General features: G+C 39.8%; 1 protein-coding gene across 4 annotated transcripts in view; it reads left to right on the top strand.

Moving 5' to 3' along the window:
* The window catches only part of ADCYAP1R1 (ADCYAP receptor type I), a 141,021-nt gene that overhangs the window by 14,072 nt on the left and 102,170 nt on the right, over positions 1–24,779 (top strand). For all 4 annotated transcript variants that reach the window (XM_055710029.1, XM_055710028.1, XM_055710027.1 and 1 more), the window contains exon 2: positions 18,895–19,062. In XM_055710029.1, the coding sequence (XP_055566004.1) occupies positions 19,012–19,062 (51 nt within the window). In that variant the 5' untranslated portion in view covers positions 18,895–19,011. The remainder of the gene's footprint in view (positions 1–18,894; positions 19,063–24,779) is intronic.

The raw sequence follows: 24,779 nt of genomic DNA, 5'->3' as shown, positions 1-24,779 counted from the left end.
CAATCAGAGGAATTTAGTGTTGATTTCCAAGAAAAACAAGACTGACTGAAACTGGCACCAAAAAATGCAGTTTGGAACCTGGGAGAACTTTTAGAGGTCGCGAGGTGCCAGTGAAACAGAGGCATAACAAGGAAAAAAGTAAAAGGATTTGCAAGCTATGCCAGAAGGAAATCCTAAGGAGTGAAACCATGAAGATGGTACTAAAGAGCAAATTCTATTATCATGTCTGAATTAGGAGTGCAGTCAGTATAGGATTCCTCTTTAACCAAAGAAGAGAGCTAGGCATCTGCAAAGAGTGACTGAAGTCAGAATATGATTCATGCAATGGAGGTGTCTGACTTTTTATTAACAATGGAATTTAAAATATCTCTGCCTATAATTTAAATGCTAATAATTAACTGGAGCGAGCTCCAGTCCTGGTGACCAGAAACAGTCAGTTTACTCACACCACATGATACTTTCTTTGTTCAGGACATTACAAAACTATAAATAATATTCAATGTCATGATAAGCTTTAGTTTTCCTCCCTCCGTCAAGGTAGTGGGCCTTAACACTGTGTGTGTGTGCATTTCCAAATGTGTTTTTAACTTCTGTTCAATTCTGACACAGTAAATCATGATTAAATTATCAATTGTATAAACTTGTTCAGAATGCATCATATGGCATGGTCTAATATAGCAAAATGAATTTTAAAATATTAATTAAAATATACATCCATTTAAAATCTTCCTGAAATACCTTCCCCAGTTACCAAAAAGAATTTCCAAACTGTATGTCCCAAATCAGTTATCATCAACCTTTCTTTTGGGGAAAAAAAAGCTAAAAATATAAATGACAAATGGAAATAGTACTTACGACTAAAATATAGATTGGCTATTTGCTATTTTAACACTTTGATTTGAACCATTAATTTCAATGGAAATCCCTGATAACTAAGCGGCAAGGTTAATTAAACTCAAAGTCCTGTTTTGGAGTACTTCTGCTGATAGTCACATTTCACACCAGTGGTTTGGAGCCAAATTTCAGTCTCTCTAGTGAACTGTTCATTGCTCTTATGCAACTACTTTTTTCAGTAACTCACCATTGTTCAGTGGTTCCAGCCTAGACTTAAATTTTTATCCTTTCATCAAAAATCTGATCAGGTTTGACTTGGCTCTGAAAGACACGGATGATAAAATCTGAGATTACAAACTGTGCACTGCATGTGTATTTTACATTAAACCACTCAGTAGTATCTAAGAAAATGAAAGTGATTTTTCTTAGCTTCAGCCTTCCGGGCTCTTTCATGGGTGAATGTATTAGAGCAGAATACCAAATTAGGAATTAAAAGCTTTACTAGGTTAAATCACAGAAAACCCACATGGGATGCAAAATGATACGTTAGTTATGTATTGAGGAAAGGGGAAGTAAGTGGGATGAAAAAAAAGAACCACAATAAGAGTTTAACAAATTAAACTGAAAATGGACCATTTAATGTACAGGATAAGAACACATTGATTAAATGGCAAATGAAATAGCAGGAGAATATGGTGCATATTTCTTACTGAAAAATGTTTCTCATCACAAAATTAGAATATATGCATGACGAAGACCTTTTTTCACCTGCTCTATCAGTAGTGGCAGAAGGAATCTACTAGTTGATAGTCAAAGTTATGAGCATCAGGAGTAAGGAATAATACATACATGAAAAAGGAAAAAAACACCACCCAAACAGTTGTGTATGGGAAGACCTTGGGTTTATGAGTTCTGTTGTCTGAAGTCTACGCTACGGCTGTGACGTCCTGTAGCTGTCTGAAGACATGACCACCTTTAGCCAAGTCCACCATCTTGTCACCACCTCTTGAATCTGCCAGCTGAGTGCCTGGTGTGAGTGCTTCCTAACCTGATTGAATCACATTGACCTTGGTTAGAAAAGCCTTATTATTTAAGCTAACCCAATTTATTTGGAGGAAATTGGGTTAGGCAACGCTCCTAGGATCAGCTCGGCAGGCAGATTGGAGGCAGTGCAGCACGGATTAGTGTCTCTAAGCTAACTGGGAGTAATGTTCTTTTCAGCATGGCTACAGCTGCAGAGAGATGTCCACAGCCTAATGCAAGTGTCAAGAGCTGGCAGTTGTTCGAAGCACTCCTTGGGGATTTATACACGTTGGTTGGCATCTCATTTCTACAGAGGATCAGCAGAAGGAAAGAATTCATGTTTTCATGGAGAAATCAACTACCTTTCAGCTAATGCAAATGAGTTCTATTAGCTTGCTGGAAAATAATCAAAAAGGAAAACATTTTGAAAGAATAATAAAGAGAATTTTGTGTTATTGCCTATATTGGTGATCAGAGGAGATACAGCTGGTATTCAGAGCTAAATTAATCCTGTGTGTATTGGTGATACTGGAGCTATCTAGACATGAAGTACAGGATGCCCTCAGTTCTCACTCATGTCACTTAGCAGAAGTTGCTACATTTGTTGTCAGAAATGTGGGTCTTTTATTTGCTTTATATCTTTGTTGACAAGCAAAATAGGAGTGGTAAGCCTAGGGCAAATATGCACTATATTTTAGTTGAAGATATATTCTTCAACTATTCAACAACTTCAGTCTATTGAATTGTTGATAAAATAATCTTAAAAGACTGCCTTCAGGATGACTTTACATGTGTAAGCAAACTGGGGAGGGTTTTTTTTGCTTTGGGAAACAAATTAAAAGGTCAGAGTTAAAAAAACCCCACGTTCATTTCTATTTTAGAGACATGCTGATCTGTTTTAGAAGGCAAAAAAGGTGCTGGCCTATTGAACTGGAGCTGGATGACTGGCACCAAATAACGTATTACTGTACTTGGGATTTATTCACCTACATGTTTATGACCTGGAAGTCCTACTGTTATGGTCTGGTTTAGAGGTTTTTTTTGGCAGAATCATTTCAATTTAATTCTGCATTATTTTGATTTAAAATTATGATTATTTTCATTACTGGCTTGAAGACAATACAGAATACCACCAGTCCTTTGCAGAACATAACCCAGAATTATTTCCATAAAACCTGTGCTACTGCCCATCAAGGAAGATTTTGTGACCAATTAGAGCCAAGCAATGCTGGATGAAATTAAACAGTCTAAAGGACATCTAAATCCATGCCACAAAAGTTTGGTTTCAGCTAAGTGGGAGACATGCACACACCCAAAATGTGCAAAATATTATTGGAAAAATTATTCTCTGCCTCACACAGTGTTTTCATTTCATGGCTGTTTCTGAATAAAGCAGCCCTCAATAAAACATCCAGTTCTTTGGCCATGTCTAATGGCAGCCAAGCTGTGCCCTGGAAAGACCTCTAGTTTATTGTGCAGTGACTGGGTACCAGCCTATCCTGACTCCCTCACAAAATTCATTCTGCTTGTCCAAAACAAACTCACACTGTGCCGACTTCAGGTTATCAGACATTTCATTTTATTTGCCAAGAAAGGATCGTTCTCTTCCTTTATGTGTCCCTACCCTGGTCTCCTCAGCGAGTTACACATTTCAGAGCAACATACAAACTCATCCCATGCTTCATTTAGTCCCGCTGACAACAAACTCTAGGGACAGAAGTGAACTCTAGGACATGGTGAAAGAAATACCAAAAAATGTGAACTCACTTTTCTACTGCATGTGAAAGATTATTTTTCTTTGTGTGTGATTTTTTTGTTGTTTTGGGGGATTTATGTTTGTGCCTTTTTTTTTTTTTTTTCTTCCCTGGTGCCTCAAATGAAATGCCGGTCTTTGCTGCAGATACCCTCACAGGGAACAGCAACAAGAGACCCTAAGATGCCAGTTCACTTGTCTGGGCTGAGCCAGAAAATAAATGTAAAGGTAATTCATAGTTATTCAGAGCTACCACTGCCTAGTTCCTAAGGTTGCTTCCATGTTTAAAAGCAAGGATGCCTCAGAGGTTCTCTGGCTATTAACCACTGCACAGATGAACCATTCAGCTCTGGTATATGTTTTCTAGCTGGCTCTCATATGTCACTGGTGGTCTTTCCTTTACTTTTGTTGTCCTGGTCCATCTTTAATTCCCTACCTTACTGGCAATGAGAAAAGCCAAGAAGACTACTTGCATGCAGCTCTCTGCCATCTGCAGGCATGAGGGTCATTAATAATGCAGCCCGCAGAAATGAGGGCTTTGGGACATCTTTATTTCTCATCTTAATAAATTGCATCCTTCGGAGTCTGCTGAAGTGGATCTCCCAGTGCTAGAGATCAATATAGCTTTCCCCTTCCAAGGCTGCTTTTCTTTTTAAAATGTTTTTGTCAAGTGCTGACTAGGATGGGCAGGTACGGTGTTTTTGTGAGAAACCAACCTGTGAAGCGGTGCCTGCCCACAGCGATGTTATTGTGGTTATTTTAAGAGCTTAGAAGAAATCCTCTCCACAGAGCATAAAGGGAAATAGGAGAATAATGGAGAACTGCTGTATTATACACTACAGTGAAGTTGTGAAATCTTTGGCCAAATCTTTTGACCTAATAAGTTTCCAAAGGGTCAAAGTTTCATCCCTGAAGTCCTTGAAAGGCACATGATGATCATCACCATGATTGAGCCATACCAGCACTTTAAGGCACAGATTTTAGTTAGTTTTTCTCAGCAGCTAACATAAATATCTTTGCATGACTGCATCACCTGCTTCTCAAGCCGCTGTTCCTTCCGTGTCATTTCTGCTGAGCTTTAATTACAAATTTAACTCCAGATGGGTGCAGAGGGAGACCTGAACAGAATTTAGACTTGGTCTAATGTGTGGAAAGTGAAGGGAGGAGGTTAAACAACAAGAAAAAAACTTCTGTTACTGAATACTTAATGTTATTTGACCTTAATTTGCTGCCCAATATAAGATGCCACTAATCAGCTGAGTGTAGCTTTGGCAAACTTTTACTGTTTGGGCTGAAATGTTTTATGCTGTGTGTCTGTCTTAAATCTCTCTCTTCCTTTCCCTTGCTTCCTCTCTCTCTCCTTCCTGAAAGAAAACATAGAGATATAGGGCACAATTCATCTGATGCTCTGAGATACATAATTTAGGATGATCTAACTTGTGCTCTGAGCTCTACTGGATGTGCTGGCTATGTCTCAGTGACTATACAAGGAATCTGTGGAAAGTAGCTCATTTTCAGAGGGATACATTTTAATGAAATAACTCTCATCCAAGGCTCTGAAAGAGCACCCATGGGGAAGAGGCATTTTCACTGTGCCTTTGAAACATGAGTCAACCTATTTAAAACTGAGCAGTGGGCACTTTGGAGAAGGCAAGGATTTCAGCCTGATTGAATTTACATCCTTGTATCCTAGGTTTTACTGGTGTGCATGACAATAAAATGTCAAAGCTAGCCAATGGAAAGCAATAACATTTTGGTTGTCTTCTGGGCCACATGGAATATTCCAGTTCCACATGATTTTTGAAGGAAAATGTGAATCATACCAAGTTAGTTGCATCTGATCTGATGACCATCCTGTCAACTTTATCACCACACATCTTACTATCTACAGTCAGGGTTTTCAGCTTTTACCTCAACAGCCAAGTTCAATATGGCAAAATAACTCACTTTTTTAATGGAGCCCATTGACTTCTGTTCACACAGCCTCTGTATATAAGAAGAAACCTGCTGTAGTAGATTGGAGTTCCACAGAAGTAACAACAGTGCTATAATGGATACAACTGATCTCTTCTAGTTGTGTTTTTGTGCATTTCTTTTGTTTGTTTTTGGATATCTCTTGAATTAATAGAAAAGGAGAACATATACCTTGGCTAAAAAATTCTGCATGTAATTGTATGTTTATGTGTGTATGTGTGTTTATATTGAACTGTTTTGATCCTGAATTGTTCAAATCCTCCCAGGTATTCACTTAGGGCCATATTATGCCACCTTATAGGGCACCATAGGGCCAACTTATCATGGAAATCCATGAGCAGATCACGAAGATGAATACAGAAATCATCAGTTTAATCACAGTCTGAGAAGGTGATTAAAGGGAAATGAATAATTTCCATTTATTTGTATTTACTTTTTTCCTAGGGGTGGCAGTGCTGTATTTTTTCTAGAAGCAGTTTAATTCAGAATAATAGTGAAGCAGTGGTGTATGAATTAAGCTGAATGTTTACATTATCCAGATTTTAGTTTTTAAAAAGTAATGTCCCTAAGAAGCTTCACTGCTGTAAGTCATGGGTATTCATACCTTTTTAAGGCACTGGGCACCCTGAAATGTGACCTTGGCTAAGATATCTTAACTACTGTGAACCACGGCTTGGTAAATCAGTTTTACAGTGTGGAATAATTGTGCAATGCTACCCAGGTTATTAGGTTTTCTTTTTCAAAAGGCAAACTATCTAGAGACAAGGTAAGAGAGAGGGCTGAAAGGGTTGGAGTTACCTGCAACATCCTCACTGTGTCACCTGAGTGTCCTTGCTTCATGAGACAGGATGCAAAGGTCTTTGTGACCTGCTGAAATAAAGAAAAAAAAAAATAGAAAAAGAAGTCCATAACTTTTCCTCTAGACTCATTCCTTTCTATGTCAGACCAAAGGACTGTGTGTGTACTTACACCTTGCGTGTAAGTAGGAGCTTTCCTAGGAAGGACTGAACTCCCTTGCCTGTCCATATGTCTAAGCTACCATCAGCCTCAGCACCCACTACCAAAAAAGCTCTGCAGCCTTCACTGCCTCCAGACTACAGGGAGCAGTAAAGACCAAGAACACGTTGCAGTCTCCTCCTGAGACACGAGTTCACTCTGTGCTTTAAGGTGGCTGGATGGGAGCCAGCTGTGAGTCAGAGGCCATGTGACTGGGAACCTATGTCTATTAGCACTGCAATAATCTACATATCAGTCGATTTACAAAATATTCACGTTACATAAAGTCCTCCTTTTTTGATTATCCTCCTACTTCTGGAAAGTACTTCCAGGGCCTCTTTCTGCTGATGGTCCAAAGCTTTCTTCTAATTCCCAGCTTAACATCTTCTTGTCCCAACAGACTTTAATTTCAATTGCTTTTCTTCCTCTTTTGTTTATACTTCTGCTATGCTTTTGGCTGTCCCTACTCGACAGAGTCTTCTGAGCTAACCAAACTGGTTTTCTGCTTTATTAGCTCTTTCTTTGCAGCACAGTGTCCCAGAGCAAGGCAAACCCATGTGCTGCTGAGGTGAATTGCTCATCTTTTGTTCACTGCAGAGGGAGCTAGGGGAAACTAGCTTGGATATAGATGTTTCACTTTTAGACAGCCAAATTTACGTGACATGAATTCCATCTCTGGTGTTGCAAGAACATGTGCTGTGGAAGGTCCTAATATTGTCCAAATGTAGTGAGTCCATTAACCAGAAGATGGGATACAGCTGGGCAAACTTAGGCTGTTTGAGGTGCAACAAAAAAGAGGACAATAGGATATGTAGGTGGAAAAAAAAGGAATTATGCAACTTGCTAATGCTTATGCAGTGACTTAACCTTATCCTTCAGTGTAGGAATGAAACTGCTGGGGGGGTGGGAGGCAAATATTTTCATGTTCCTAAGGAGAGAAGAGGCAGAGTTGTATTCTCAGGCTTGTTCTGGGACACATTTCCCTGAGAATTGGACATTATGAGCTTGAAGAATCGCAGTTGTAAGGGGATCATTTTCTCTATCCAGCAATAAATCAGGAAACATATTATAGCTGAGGTTTTGGGTTTTGTTGTTTGGTTTTTTTCAAGATGGGCTGAACCTTGGCCCATGAAAGCTTTCTATGTTGTTGTTTAGAAGTGTAGCGGAGGCCTATGGATATTCATCTGGGACATCACCATAGGTCGCCAGGTCAGAATGCTCAAAGAAGTACATGCTGTTGTATGCAGAATGGCTCTGCTGTTTGCATTGAAAAATGAGAAGTTCATATAAGGCAAAGAAAGATCATTTGGTCATCCTCTCTGAACACCCTGGCAATTTTTCCATACTTCCAAGCATCAGTCTTTCAATGCCAAGGTTATATCAGACTGTTTTCTGCACACCACCACATATTTATTCCTTTGGCATCAGGCAATTGCTCGTTGTATTTACCACCTTTCAAAGTAACAGGTAACTCCCTTTCATTGCTTATTTTACTACTATGGCTCTGCTTTCAGATGAGCAGGGTAGACACGTTTCCCAGAGACAATATGATGTTGGTGTGCTGTTACTGCAGTTCAGAGACTGTCTCGCCCATGGGTCCATCACCAGCTATAGGGCCTGGAGTCTGCCTGTACTAAATAATGGAATGCCTTGTTAAAGATACCCCTGATATTTCCTCACAGCTGAGAGCACGTAGTACCTTGCACAGCGACTACCTTGGGTCTGGGGAGAAATGATAGTTTCATAATGGCAGCTTTATCTCAAGATAATCAGTTCAGCACATCAACAAAGCTAATTAAGGGTGTTAAGAGTGGCATCGCACTCCAGTAAATATATTATTTTGAGTTGAGTTTGAAGGTGCTATAGAAGTACTGCACTTAGGATGCTTTTCAGACACAATGGGAGTAAAGGGCTTTGGTCCAGAGGTGCATTTTTCTGCTTTTACTCTTTCCTCTGGCTGAGACAGATGTCTGCTCAACAGTGACACTGTTGAGCAGACATATATCCAGCCATATATGTTCAAAGCAGAGAGTGATGGCGATGTTGATGGATGGTTAAAAAAGAGTTCTTACAAGTTCCTATGTAATACTGAAAAACAATAGTGAAAGCTATAGCCAGGGCAGAAAATGCAGATCACCACTTGAGGAAAGCAAATGAATCAAGTAGCTCTTGCAAAACTTTGATATGCCAGATAAAGAACACATTTTACCGGTAGCAGAGTAATGATTTTGAAGGACTTTGCCAAGCAGCACTTAAGCTCTGCTGGAATGGAGCAGCACGTAGTTACCTCTATGTTTCCATATTAGTTGTATATTAGCTATAAAGTTCCACATACACCACAGATGCTTCAAAAGAGTAATTGGCCTGCCTATGAAGATGAAAATTTCTCATATAATTTTTTACTTTACCTACTAATGCTTCTTAAATGCATGGTAGTTTATAAATATTTCCCTGCGACTGAGTATCTGTGGTCTTTAGTTAAAAAAGTCATGCCATTTCACCAGGTCTCTGGGGATGTCAACAACATAAGGCCACAATAAATCTGATAGATAATACAATAGAGAAAATAATTCCAATCAAGGCAAGAACTGCTGCATGCATTTTATGGGTGATGTTACATGGGAAATCTGCCAAGAATAGCAATCGTATGCACAGGGAGGGATGAATTGTGTTCCATAGTCTCTGCTTTCATAAGTCTATAGCTGCTCTAGTTGCAAAGACAAGCTAGAAAATCCTGATCTGTAGATGAATGATCCATTCATGTATGCCTGAATTTTCAGAAAACCTGAAGCAACAGTTCCAACAGACGTCCAAAGTCATTATAATGTCAAAATACTCAGATAGCTAGAAGAATTCTTTAGATGTCAATGACCTTCAAAGTTTTATCATACCCCTATGGGTGAAGCAGCATAATATGAAGGAGAAGAATTGTTATATCATATTTTTTTTTTAACTTATAAAAGCCAGGCATTTTAACTGGAGTTTGTTTAAAAACCTCAAGTGCTGCTTAGTTTTACACACCATGTCCAGAAAGGCATAAAATTTCAAAGTTTAAGAAAGGCTGGGTTTTATGGTCACACATATGAACGGATGAGATATAGTGAATTTGGATTTTCAAAAATTTTTTGATAATATTCTTACTGAAGAAAGCAGGCATCAGCTGGGATCAGAAGAGCCGAGTGGCTCACATGACTGATTTACTTTGATTTAACACATTTCCAAACATATGCTTACCTATGGTAACTTCTTATGTGAGTTCTTTGCCTATGGTGAACGCAGAAGAATGAAACTTAGCTTACCAACAAAACAACCAAAACTAAATGATCCTGCCTTGAATTTGATGTAAACCAAGAGCTACATACATATTTACTGTGCATCATCTCTGGCATAATAAGTTTGCAAGCTGTAAAAGTTTTGCTATGTGTCTGACCCCTAAATAAAGGGAAAACAAAGCAGCAAGAGTGTACAACTCTTTCTCAAAAGTAATACTGAATGCCACAAGGAGCTATGCTAGCCTAATCTGGTGTAAGGTCTGAAAGTGAACAATGTGATAGCAAAATTTGCAAATGATCAAGAAATGTATCCAATCTTCAGAAAGTGTAAATTGGGATATCTTTCTTAAATTAGCTGAGTGACGCTCATTAAATCTGTTCTAGAATAGTTTTGAGAGGTTTTTTTAAATGTTAGGAAAATTCTATAAAGCTAGAGGACTAGGAAATTCAAGAGCTGTCAGGTTATACAGAAATGATAAGGAGCGTACTTTGTAAGGACAAATTATAATACTCTTACATCTTCAGGGAATATCAATTTAATTGAAACCATTCAAAGGAAAAGAAAAAAAAACCACACTCCACCAAAATTATAATCAGGGACAGCTGAAATAAAACATACATGGAAGTTATTAGGTTGTGTTAATAAAAGGAATAAAGATAGTACTGAAAATAACAAAAGGCCATGACACAGATGGAAGTCAGTATTCTGTTTTGCTTACCATTAGTGCCTTGGTGTCTGAAATGTTGGATATGGAATTTTCTTTGTTTGCCCTCATCGGCCTTAGTAAGCAGAGGAATGAAAAATAGACTCTTTCCAGGCAGTAACTCTTGTTGTCCAAAATTAGTTATCTAGCATTAGGGTATAGAATTGCTCCCTGAGGATACTTACCATACTTACCTCTTCTCCACTGACTGTAAAGAGAGCCTGGGTAGACCGGGCTGAACTATAATGTCTAACTTTTGAATGTGACCAATGCTGTTTAATGTTTTCATTAATGATGGGATGATGGAGCAGGGTGCACATTCAGAAAGTTTGGGAGGAGTGGTTGGTCATACTGTTATTCAGAGGGAACTAGACAGGCTGAAGAAATAGGCAGAGAGGAATTCAAGAAAGATAAATGTGAAGTCCTGCACCTGGAGAGCAAAAATTCTATGCACATGGACAAGCTGGGGATCAGCTGGCTGGAAAGCAGTTTTGCAGAGAAGGACCTAAGGCTCTTGGTGAACATGAAGCAGATCCTGAGCCAGTAATGTGCCCTTGTGGCAAAGAAGGCCAAAAGCATCATAAACTGCATGAGAAAAAGTATAGGCAGCATGCCAGGGGAGTTGATCCTTCTCTCTCTCAGCCCAGTGAGACACATCTGGAATGCTTGGGTCGAGTGCCAGACTGTGAGTACAAGAGGGACATGAACACACTGCAGTGAGTCCTGCGCAGAGCCACAAAGATGATTAAGGAATCAGGAGGAGAGTCTGAAAGAGCTGGGCTAGCTGTTCAGCCTAGAGAAGACTCAGGGGGATTTTATTAATGTGTAAAAAGACCCAGGCTCCCCTCAGTGGTGGCCAGCAGCAGGACAAGAGGCAACAAGCACAAATATATAGGAAATACAACTGCAAGATAACAAAACACTTTTCTATTGTTAGAATGGTCAAGTACTAGAACAGGTTGTGCAGGGAGCTCATGGAATCTCAACATTTGGAGATAATCAGAACCTGATTGGAAATGGGTTTTGGATAACCTAAGCTACCTGCTCTAGCTGACCCTGCTTTGAGCAGGGATGTTGGACTAAACAATCTCCAGGGTTCCTTGCCAACCCCCAGTTCTGTGAATCCCCTGATCTGTTATTCTTCTTGCAAAACTGCATTGCTCTGATTTCTTTCCTACACAAGTCCTCACAGAAGACAATGAAATTGATAATCCTACTTCAAGTAGAAATATTCAACCACCTGGACTCTCATATACATACAGGAGTCACAGCACCTGCAGTTTACCAATTCCTATTTTTGTAATCACATCTTTATCTTCATTTTTAGAAAGGGAGGACTAGAAAAATTCATAGGTGTTTTCTGCATGCTGTGCAAGGAAAAACAGAATTAAACCCCCCCATATTCCTCCAGATGGAAAAAAGACTATTGCTGAGCATTACTGACAGACTTGGTTATTCTTTAACACTGAAGTGTCTAAGCCAGGCAGCAGGTTGAATATGTTTCTTTCAACTATTTCCATGCAAAATTACTGCTAGCACTGTATCAGCTCTTTTTTAAAAATTTTGTTTCCTGAAGTCAAAAGCAACAATTTTCTTGAGCAGTGAAAACACTGGATATTAGAAGGACTACCGGTTTGCATCTGTCATTAACGGACAGTTTGCAGCACTTGACTCCACATCAGTTTGTCTTAGAATGATGGCTAGATATCCTACAGTCTCCATTCCTCCTTGTGGACAATCCTGTGACAAAATCCAGGTTCCTGGTTGTAGCTCTTTCAGGTGAAAGGGTGGCATTTCTGCCTAAGAGCCCCAGGATATTCACGTGGACCTGAGAAGTGCTCACTCATTCCTTTCTGTAGAGGGATGAAGGCAGTGGGTTGATCAGCATTGATAACATGCAGCTGTGGCCTGGCCTCGAAGGCAGTGGGTTGATTGACACGGATAATGTGCAGGTGTAGGTCGTTCCCCCTAGGTAGTTAAATAGCTCTGAGGAGTGGGGGAGAGGGAGTTGGATGGAGGAGATGAGACAGTATGGTCTGACCTATAGAGGAAGGAGAAACAGTGTGGACAGTAGACTCTGACTGATGGTAAAGCCTTGTTGCAGCCTGATAGCTTGCTTGTGCTGCAACACCTTTCTGAAAATCCACATCTTAGACCTCCTGCTGTAGCTGCCCTTCAAATCCTGTTTTGTGATTGACAACAGACATGGTGAGTGGAAACAAGGAGACTAGGGGCTCTTCCAGTGAAGCATACAAAGGGATAAAAGTGAATAAATGACTCTTTGATTTTTAAAAGAAAGATAGAGTTAGATTCTCAGCTGCTGTGATCCATGCAGATACTTTAATTTCAGTGAATTTACAAAGATTAATGAAAGTAAATGAAAACAACCCAAAATAATTAAACTCCAAGAAATGAGAAGTGGTATATTAAAGATACTAGAAAGGCCACAATGTTAATCTTTTTGTTTGCTCTGATAGGATTGCTTTTTACAGGCTAGTTTCTAAAGGAAACTTTAGAGCTCTTGCAGTCTGATATTTAGTTAAATTTTCTTTTAGTTTTTCTGTTATCTTAAATATCTCAGTATCAATGTTTTGACACCCTAAACAGTCTAATTCCTTCTCAAGCCTTTATGGTAGGTCAAACTTTCCTATGTTGGGTTTCATATTGCTGAATTGTATACTTCAGAAAAGACTGGAAGTGGGGTTATTCTGTACGAATTTAGATATCCACAATGTATATGTCAACATATGAGGTAGCTGTTAAGAATTCCTTCACACTTAGGGAAGAGAAGTAGAAAGTATAAAGTACATACCTAAAATAGGTCAGACAATTTGCTTCCTTCATATATCTACTTTCCTCTGTTGACTACATAAAAAAAGACTTGACAATGAGCTCATATGTGAGTATGTGTCTTCTAGGTTTCTAAAATTAGGTGGTGTCCCAAGTCTCTGATGGGCTATTTCCCCAACCTGCTTATTTCTTGCTAGCAACTGTCTCAGTTGGCATGAGGAAGGTTCACCATGCCATTTAACATAAATTATGAAGCTGTTATGCTACATTTGGGAAGTTTTAGGAGGGAAATAATAAAATGCACTGGATTTCACACTTGGTATTGAAAGATTGTAGAAGACAGAGGATCATCTATATCAGTATAATTACTTGTTCATATATAAGCCAAAGATGCCCATCTGGCTAACTTTGTGCCATAAACAACTGTGGAGTTCCCTTCCTTGGGAAGAACTTTGAAATGCCAAGGGAGCGGTCTGTGAGCCAGACTGACTGGTGAGGGCTGGAGTATTCTCCTCAGCACCTTTTTTCCTTTGCACCCCAGTGTTCTCTACCCATGTGTGTTCTGCATAGGGAAATATTCCTCATGTCACTAGGAAGTACTGGGGTAACTGTGGAATGAGTGACTTTGTGCAACATAGAGTATTCAATGTGCAGAAGCTCGGTTGATCCTGCATGTTGTCAGAAGCTTTCAGATTTCCACACTTGTGTAGTGGCTTGGTGTGCAGGAGAAGGATGTGGGCAGCCTTGACTAGACACAAAATTAAGATTAATTAAGTAATGAACTTGCATTTGATAACTGCTGGTCTAAGCCATTGTGGGTCAGCTTTGAAATTTATTGCCTTCTTTCCAAACGACTGGCATGCATCCCAGAGGACCATACCAAGGAGCCTAGCAGATCAGCTTGTTTCTTTCTTTTGGGTGAGAATGCAGTTAACAGCTCATAACTGCCTTATAAAGTCACTAAAAATCATCTTTCATTCATCCTACATGGGTATGTGCTGTCTAAGATGCTGCATAACAGTTCCACCCATTACCTGAGATGGTGAGGTTTTGTTAAGAGGGAACCCACAAGGTGCTGCAGTTACTGGGGGTATCCCTGCTTTTGACAGGGAGAGCCTGCAGAACTGTCTGGTAACAGTTCCTGCACTTCCTACTACTAAAAATAGTCATGTGGTAGCTTTCCCAAAGGGTATCTTGGGAAAGAAAAAGTCTTCTCAAGAAGTCAACATGTAGAGCTAGTCTTGGTTAGCTCACTTCTGACAGCGGGAGCCCTGACTTCAGAACAAGGCAGTATTTGCAAAACAACTGAAAAGAATAACTGATATGACAGGTAGTGATGTATGGCCCCCTGGGAGTGGGCACATCCTACTTGGGAAGGACTCGCTCTCTGTTTTTGTTGGTTACTGACATAATGTTTTGTACTTTACACTTGAGAGCTTCTGACTGTGTAATTCTCCTCATCAGCCTTTAGGCTTCCGTAAATTAGTCCACATATGAGCTAAGCACTCCAGAGCTCCTTTTTAGATAGGGGAAAAACGGGCACTTGTAGCAGAATGGGTTTTGTCAAAGTTTTTCCAACCTGCCCTTGGAGTACCTCACCACTGAATAATACAAAGAATCTGCTGTGGTACTGAAAGTGTCTACGAAAGTGTCTACAGTGGAAAAATCAATCCACCTTTGTAGGTGATGAATTTTTTTCCTTAAGTCATTATGTGACCAAAACAAGTCCTTTTTTTGGCTGAGTGTTTTTTTCCTTCTTCGTATGTTTCAGCCATGCTTGAAATAGCTCCCTGAAGCCCAGTGCCTCTTAGTAACAATCAACTGATTTTCATTGTCAGAGACTTCAACAGCTCTTCTGTTTCATCAGAGATAATTGAAGTTTTTTTTTTTATATTGGGGAACTGTTTGCATAACTGAAATGTGCAGCCCCCATGCTATTGGCTGTTCTGACTTCTCCAATTTTAATTACAGTAGCAGATGCAGGTAAAACAACAACATGGAGCACTAGTAGCTCTAATTTTCTAATGAAATTACAGGACTTGGCTACCAGTGACATCAGAAAACAATATGATAATTCAAGCATTCTTTCCAAATCCCATATTCATATCTTTATTTCTTTTTCCCCAGTACTGAATGGAAATGCTTTAAGAGCATTGCCTGTATTTTTAAAAAGTTTATTTTTCTAGTATATGATTGTGAGATAACAAGCCTTTTATTGGTAGTATGTGGACTCTGCACCTATGTTTATCATACATGCTAGGAGCTGCTAAACAATATATACAAGTTCACTTCAGGTCTAGGGCATAATTTCACAGAACTGGCAGTTGTTATTACCTAATAAACACTTAAGTCTCTGTGGGCGATATGAAGGCCTCAGCCCAGTTTTTGATGCAGGTTTCCATGACTACCTTGAAGGCAAAAATGAAGTCAATTCTTTTACTTTTTCGGCAAAATGTGAAAGAAAGTCAATGAGATGCTTTGCAGATGTTCTTGTCTTCTCTTTAGAAGTTTTTTAAAAACTAAGATAAAACAGAAAGCATCCACTCCACATCTCCAACCTAGTGAATGTCAGGGAAAAGTAAAACAGGATCTTCAAATATTGGAAACAATGTATTCTAGCAGTTACCACTTCCTCATGGGGTATCTGTCCATCTCTTTAGTCAGGCATCTCCTACCCCTCCACTGTATTTAAATCTTATTTTTTCTGATGCATTACAGTAGCAGAACCCAAGGATAGAATTCAATCTCCACATCACTCCCGCCTTTCTGGACTGGCCTGCACACAAGAGTGCAAATGATCAAGAAATAATTTCAAATCCAATGTCTGCTAATGCATCTTTTGTTTTTCTGTTGCTTCTGTTAATGGAGTGACTTTCTTTTTCCATCTCCTCACTGCTGAATGTCACCATGGATGTTTGCTGTCCTCCTCAGCTGAGATCTTATCAGTCCCTCATTATTTGATAAACCATCAGAAATACAGTTAAGTAATTAAATTCTGTACCAGAGCAGAGCAAAATTGACTGATTGAGTGAGGATGGAAGAAAGCAGATCAGTTTAGAGGGAATTTTATAAATCATTGTTCTCCATTTAGTCAGGGTCTTGATAGAGAAGACAAAAATTTAAAGAGCTTAATTTTCCTTCTTTTATTTTTTAATTGAAAGACTCCCTCCTTTCGAAATGCTAGTGTCTTGGCAGTATGTTGCAGTCAGTAAAAAAATTGAGTGTCCTGTGATCATAAAAGTTCTTTTACATTTGCCTTTGTCATTTTTTGTTTACTTTCTGTTTTCTTCTCAGTCTTTTCTCTGTTATATTTCCTCGCATTCCCTCTGATATTTTAAATGTTTTTCCAATGTACCCTTGTTTTATTCTTTCTCTAATTGTTTGTGTCCCTGGTTTGTTATTATCTATGATCCCTTTTCTTTTCTCAAATATTTACTTACTTTGTTTAAACATTTCTCTAGCTGTGAAGATGTATGTCAGTTGTGTTTATGCCCGTGGAGGTCATAGGTGATGGTATGTAGGAAACCTACATCAAACAAGAAGATTTTACAAGGGGCCTCAGCATTCAAAAGCTTCATTTGCACTTTGAAATAAAACAGATGAGACACCATTCTCTGGCTCCAAGACAAACTGGTGTGGCACAGCTCATGCCAATGGGGCTAAACTCTCATACCTTCCTGAAGCAGAGAGCTTGCACCTAAACTGCTGTAGACATTGCCAAAGGACTGCTGGCTGAGCTTACCTTGGAGGAATTAAGTCTATAGGGTAGAGATGCACTGAAGGGGTGTGGTGGGTTGACTTTGGCTGGACACCAGACGCCCACCAAGCCGCTGTGTCACTGCCCTCCTCAGCTGGGCAGGGCAGAGGAACTGCACCCCAGGCTGCTGGGCCGGGGTATGGGCAGGGACATCCCTCAGCAATGGCTGTCGTGGGCAAAACAGGCTCAGCGTGGGGAAACTGGTTTCATTTATTACCCATCAAATCACAGCTGGATAATGAGGAATGAAACCAAATCTTGAAAACACTTCCCCCCCCCCCCCCCCCCCCCCCTCTTCTTCCCAGGCTCAACTTTGCTCCCCATTTCTCTCCCTGCTCCCCACCAGCAGCACTGGGGATGGGGAATGGGGCTGGGGTCCGTCCATCGCGTGCTGTCGCTGCCACCCCTTCTTCTGCAGGGACAGGGCTCCTCACCCCCTGCTCTGCCCCAGTGGGAGTCCCCCCCATGAGTGCCGTCCCTCAAGCCCAGCTTGCCCCAGAGGTGTCCCCGCAGGGTCCCCAGCCCTGCCAGCAGCCTGGCCCCAGCAGCACTGGGGGAGTCCCTGCCTACCCCTGCCCTGGCGTGGGGGGCTGCAGGGCCGCTGCTCCCACACAGTCTCGCTGCTGCCCTGGCTGCAATCGCACAGGTTCCCCCCTGAAATCTCTTCTCCCCCTGGCGCTGCCACTGTGGTGGCTGGGCTGGGCCTGGGCCGGCTGGCATTGGCTCCTCGGGCATGGGGGAAGGTTCTGGCACCTTCTCACAGATGCTGCCCTGCAGCCCCCACTGCCAACACCTTGCCATGCAAACCTGATACAAGGTGATCCATCTCAGGCAAGGGAGAACCGGGGAAACACAACTAGTGAATATGAAAGTATAACTCCATGTTAAAAACTAAAAACCTGGCTGTAGGTAGGGCACCAAAGGAGATCTCTGTGTCACCAGGATACCAAGACCTGAAGCAGGATCGTGTTTTACGCTGTTATGAGGATTGCATCCAGCCAGAGATTAAGACAGAGAGGTTCTCTTCAAGGAAAAAATGTTTGAGGAACCATCATGATTTGGAACGAGTGGGAATGTTTAAACACTGTTTTATGGTGGGAGGTGCTAGGACAAAGCTAATGTCAGGTGCAGAATTGTGTTATATCCTGGCCACCTGTCTAGCTTCTTGGCAGAGACCAAGCAATGGAAGTCACAGACATGCATGACCTTGTCATCCACATAAGTCAGTCCTGTCTAATGTCACGGATGAATCTTTAGCCCGGCTGTGTAATTCATTCTTTTGCACCTCTGTTGCTGAGTTCTTAAAAAGCTATCAGGCTGTTAACAGCTCTGGTCATGGATTTTGTTATCTGAACAAGAGATCTCTGGGAGTAAATTATCATGTCATGCAGTCTCCTAAAAAAGCCCCCAGACAGTTGTGCTTTTGAGACACTACTGAAAATCATGACGGGCAAAATCATGACTTCAGAAATGAAGCAGACAATTAGGTCCTTTTTCTGGTTAAAAATAATCCATCATATCATTTCCTTGGGGTACAATCTAGGTCTTCCCAGCTACAGAACCTTTTTCAGTAGTTTCTATGATACAAGTTACTCATCATACAGACATTGGCTTTGAATTAAGTATCCAAGACCATCTATAGCACCTATCGTAGCAGCAATCCAGACAAGTATGGTTGATCTCTAATGTACAGCTCACAGTTCAAGTGCTGGGTTCTCTGTTTTCTGTTCATTTCTTTTTCATTCTCTTCATGTTTTCCGTATTTGTAATAATGTTCCTCTTTCACTGCAGAGATCTGAGCCTTGACGTGAAGACCTTAACAAAAAGATCTTCAGAGAGTGTGTGCTTCAGCCCTAACAATAGTATTAACAAGCAAAACGTGACCAAAGCTGAACATTAAGAGAGACGATGGCTGTCAATTGGAAGATCTGCTTCTTCGCTCTCATATTGCTTCCAGTGGTAAGGAAAGATTTTTTGATTTCCATTGTACTGATATACTGGTCTGAAGACCAGCACTTGCTAAGAGTGAAGGATCTGTTGCTGACACCGATTCTGGCTTTTCTGTGTGACCGCATAGCCTACATAAAGACTTTCCCTACTTTATGGATGCCCATCCTGTAGAAGGGCAAGTCAGTTCCTTGAGGGAATTTGTTCACTGTTTGTACTTGAGATTAAGAATAAAATAAGGTAATAATTTTTTTAAAAAAGTGGGGTTTCTGTTTCAAATCTGTTGGTTTAAGATATTTTTTTTTTCAGGTAAAGGGAATAAAGTTAGAGCTTCCCATTAGCCTGGTGAAACCTAAGCCTTGAGATATTTCAGCCAGTGCTTTTGGGTGCTTTTATTTTCAGAAGACCAATTTCAAGTAACCATAACCTCTAAAGATACAGGCACTCAAATTGTTTGGTCACATTCTTGAAGATCTTCAACTCTTTATGAAGATTATAGGGATTTTTTTTCATTGTAACTCTTTACTTACTATGTAACATGTTATCCCGCGAATCACTCAGTCTGAACACATCTGAGGACTGTAACACTGTTCCTGCCCATTATCCCCCTACACATTGCGGCTGTATCTAGCCTCACATGACAGCCATAAGATCCCTGAATAAAGCATGCTTCTGCATTTGCAGCTGTGAGGTATGGTACACAACCCCTATAATAAACTCATCTTGCATTTCAATCCAGTTCTTTGCTGGACTATTGATCATAACTGTGCCCTTCATCACTTCTCAAGAAGCATTGCACAGTGAGATGCTATGACACTAGTATTTAAATCCTTTATCTTGTTCTCATTAATAACCTTCCATAACTTCCATGCAGATGCTTTACAATTGCTTAATATACAGATACTCTCATGTTACTGCACTTTAAAAGCCAGGTATTTCTAAGAATTCTTGATACAGATTTTGTTTTTATTTTTTAAATGAGGACTATTTAATATGGTAGTCATGTGACCCCAGTTATCTTTCAGCAGATTTTACAGTTTCTTGCTCATGTGTATTGATTGTGTGACCTGTCTTTTACAGTCCATATTGGTCAGCATACAGGACTTATTTTTATTTTGGCACACAAAAACGCACATTCTTTCCTCTTAGGTCTTACTTAGAAGCAACTTTAATTAACTGCTTATCAGAAATGTAGCCTTATTCAGCTAAATTCTGCAGAATTGGATTGGAACTGCTAGTATACTTCTGTTCATCCAAATAATACAGTCCCTTACTATACAAATACCTAGTCTTTGAATTTCTTTCTGGTACATGACTCTTGTGAGCATTGCCTAGTTTTCCTGGTGAGGTAGAAAGCATTACTTATTAACAAAGTGAATGTGTTTAATTTTTACACTGTATCTCTGAAGTAGTTACACTAGATTTCCCTAAGCTAATGCAGAGGGAAAACACCTCTCTCCACCCCCACCCCCACCCCCCTTTGACCTGTTTTAGATGCTTATGTTAGCATGAGATTCCTGTATTCTTGACTATAGAAGGAGGTTAGCTCAAATTCATATGCTGGGGTTTTGGCCATACGTTAGATTATATAAATACACCTTGTTGCTTCTGGTTTGAGACCCAGAAATGACAATTCTCATGTCACGGTCTCTTAGGAGCTCCCATCTTACAGCTAAGCCTTTCTCATCAATATGTGTTGGTCAGACACATCCTACACCAGATAAAATTGCAAAGTAGATTGGTAAATGGCCATATGAATGGAAAGGCAAAAGCCTTTCTTTTTAAATGACCAGTGATCTTCATAGTTTCAAGATTTTTAGTGTTCAGCTTGAGACAGCTAAAAGGTGTCATTGTATTCAGAGGTGAACAATTTTTAATTAAGGGAATAGATGTGCCTGAACATACCTCTTGGGCTTTCAGATGGACGACCTTCCTGGCAAATGTGGAAGGACAGCAAGTTTCCAATTCCTAGCATTTCAGGACGTAACTGTGATCACTGAGCTGGATAATTAGTGATCAGCTTTAGCTTTTGGAAAGAACAGCTCTCTAATGAAATACTAGGAAGCAAAACAGAGCTAATAAGAACAAGTATGCCTTTATATATGCTGTTTCTGCAATGTTTATGAGCGTAAGGTTTTATTATGATCTCTTGCAGGAACCCAGATACTAAAGTTAACGATTTTACACACATGAACTTGTACACACATTTCTTTGGCCTGTGAAGAGATTTATGCCTATGATGGATTGTACCATAATTTGTATATAGTACTCATTCCTTGTTACGTACCTTAAGTTTCTTTTCACTGTTCAGGAATGATATGTTATTTATACTTCTTCCCTCACTGGGACTCTTTTATAACACTTGTGTTAACACATTTTCTCTCCATTGGGACACACACTTTCTCTTCAAATCACCTTTAATGTGCTGTGCTGATGTTCTCAAATTGGTACTTTTCTGTCATTCAGATTTTCAGGTTTTCTACAAAGGGAGAATCTGCACACCTGCTTGGAAGCCCAGGTTTTGGCTTCACCAACAGAGGCCCATTTTACCCACCGAAACCCAAAGCACTGGGACTAAGGGCTGCATTCATAAACAGATCAAGAAAAGGCAAAAAAAGGACAAACTGCATTAACAGAAAATTATTGGTGGCTTCAAGTATAGACTCAGAGCAGACAACAAGAAAATAATATGCTAAGATATATTTAGAAAAGGGCATGTCAAGCCAGTTCTAATTGTCAGAGACTAAGGCTGGTTAGATTTTTTTCATGTGTTTAAGAGGCTGTTCTGTATTTGCTGACCACAAAGGTATTCCACCTTATTATTCACTTGGGACTGAAGGCAGGAACTAGAAGCATGATACCTGCTAGGCTTTTTAGAGGAATTCTTGAGCTTTATTTCTTTCCCCATTTACTAGGTATAAATGCCTATGTTGCTATTTCAGCTCTTTTTAATCCATTTTTTGTTAGCTAGCCTGCTTCTTTTCAATCACTCTCTTTTCTTTGTTTTCTCTGGACATCTCCTTTTTTTATTTGCACATCAGTTTTCTTCATCGTACCTATTTTTTGCTTCTGAATTCACTTTCACTGCCATTTTGATTGATTTCTCATTCTATTCATCTATGATAACAGTGGGCTTGGGGTTTTTTTTTGAAATATTAACAAAATTCATCATAAAATTGTTGAGGAGATAGTATCCTATACCATCGTTCCTTTCTCTGGTTCCAAATGTACTTGAGAAACAATGAAATTCATGACTCACAAAGTTGGCTTAGTATATGAACTGAATTTTAAATGTAACTGCAATGCAGGTGTTCTAACTGTCTGTAATAATTCAATCAGATGTATTTCTTCAGCTAAAACTTGGAGTTTCTTGTGGATGCATTTTTAATATTAATAAGCTTAAATGTTTCAAGTGATAAGACAGTCTTTGTAGGGTTTCATTAGCTGGCAAACATATGTTCACTGACTTCCTTAAAAATATATATTTATAAAAGAGAGAGATGAAAAAGAACAGTGCAAGTGATGTCTGTTGTATATCAACATTGAGTTGCGATCACTGTATGAGGGTCAGCTGGGCAAATACAGATTTGGATACACAGACAGCATCTCACAGAACAGAGTATGAAACCTCGATCTGATTATGTTTAAGCAATATATGAAGAGAAAAAAACTAGATCTGTTTGCTCAGACCCTGTTTACTGAAGGGGGTATATTTCTCAGTCTTTTAAGGATGTGTATAATTTACAGAGCAGAGGGCTGTCTGGATCCTCCATTATTCATCTGTAGCTGTCACTTTCAGTGCCAGGCTGTGTTCAAATAGGATCATCTACATTTCAGTCTCTGTCATTTTTTTAAAGATGAGAGACAGTGTATTCAGACACACTATTCCATTAGTTTCTCTCCAACCCTACTATGCTTGTTAGAGCATCCATTTTCTGCTGCAGCTCAAATGTGAGGTTCTTCAGGCATGGATGTAGATGGTTGTGTTGGTCCCGGCTCTTTAAGCAAACTATTTTTTTCCATGCAGCACTTAATGAGACAGCTTTTAATGAGTTTATCTGCCTTATGATTTGTAACATCTCATAACCCTATTAGAGAAGTCAAGTTCTCTGTAGGATTGCAACTGCCTCTAACATAATGCATAGTTACATGGGACTTCCCTGTTACTTATGTAATGCAAACATAATTATGTACAAATATAGCTAGGGAACTGCTGGGAATGTTCTCCAGAGGAGAAAAAAACCTCAGCTAGCCAAGACATTACTGCTGCTATAGCTTTTCCTTTTTAATATAGGGAGATGGTGCTGGGACAATCAAAGAATATAACAACCTCTTAAAAGCTTATGCCTGGTTTAAAAACAAAAAAAAGAAAAAAGAAAAAAATGTCTCAGGGTATGTAATATTGGGTAAGGTAGTTTTAAAGAGAAGGTTCAGAATTTCTGGTAAGTTGTATCACAGAAAGTATCTGAGAAAATTGGTGTTACAAAATGATGACAGTGCCCTTGATACCAACCAAGTTCAAGTACCTTTCAGAGGTGCAAAATTAGGATTCTAGGTTCCAGGTGGTCCTTAGCCTGTAAGCTAGGTGGGATAAGTACTTACAGAGACTGACAGAGCGATAGGTATCTCAGGGTGCTATCTTCCTGGGCTTTCCTGAGAAAGCCTTACATGTTGACACTCCTGTCTAAGGTGTCTGAAGCTGGTGTGAGACCTTGATGTTGTGTTGGTGCTCCGTCTAGTACACTGGCACTTGTAATCTCACACTGACCACATCAGGTGTCAGTTATGGTTACAGCAGAAGCTGAAACTAGACACAATTTGTTAAAATGTTTGTAAAGTTATTAAGTTTATTTGCACAAAACATGAATGACAACCAAAAAAGGGAAAGTCTAGAAATACACATATTCTACCAACACGTGGTTCACAACGCTATGCACAGGTATCTACAAGCAACTTTCTTTATTTAAGCAGGCAAGATATCTAGGTCTTAGAAATGCATGGCAGCAAGTTACAAAGCAGAGAAAATGGTTGTTCTACATTAATGTGTTGACTTTTTTGCCCTCTGGTACTAGTAATAATTTCTGTGACAGGCAAATAGTATGATGACAACATTGATTTAAGGACATTAATATGATTCTTGTCCTCGCTGGTTTCGTATTCATGAGTTTGGAGGAGAGTTGGATAAGCAGTCAAATAACAAATTGGGAAATAAAAAAAAGATTTCTTAGAAAAGGAGCCTGTAAAAAAAATAAATCACAATCAGTGATTTTTCATGTTGCTCATCTATTAATATCCAGCACCTGGAGGGATATTATTTAAGTCTCTAGCAAGTGTGCTGCTGGTCTGCTCTTCCTTCAGTTTGCTGAGTCAGCAGCCTAAGAAGATTTACTGTGGAGTCAGCTTGAAGAGATAGCTGTGATGCAGAACCCAAGCTGTCTTAAAAGGATGGGGGAAATGGAAGCAAAGGAGCAGGAAGAGAGGAAAAGAATATTAAAAAAAAGACAACCACATTTGTATCACTGCACTGTTAGGGATTTGGTCTTTTGTATGCCCTCCTGCCCCTCTCACCATGGCTTGAAACAAATACTTTCTTCCCAATCTGTGAAATAAACTCTGCTGCTTCTCAGAGTGAATGTATGTCCTACGGCAAGAACTGGGGCCGCCTGGAGGATCAAGTAGCTCTGCTGTAAGCCTGCCTGGGGGAGCATACAGGATCAGTGCTTGCCCCA

This window comes from Falco cherrug, chromosome 4, assembly GCF_023634085.1.
Source record: "Falco cherrug isolate bFalChe1 chromosome 4, bFalChe1.pri, whole genome shotgun sequence".
Lineage (NCBI taxonomy): Eukaryota > Metazoa > Chordata > Aves > Falconiformes > Falconidae > Falco > Falco cherrug.
Note: the sequence above shows the minus strand (reverse complement) of the source record. Positions and strands in the feature narration are given on the sequence as shown.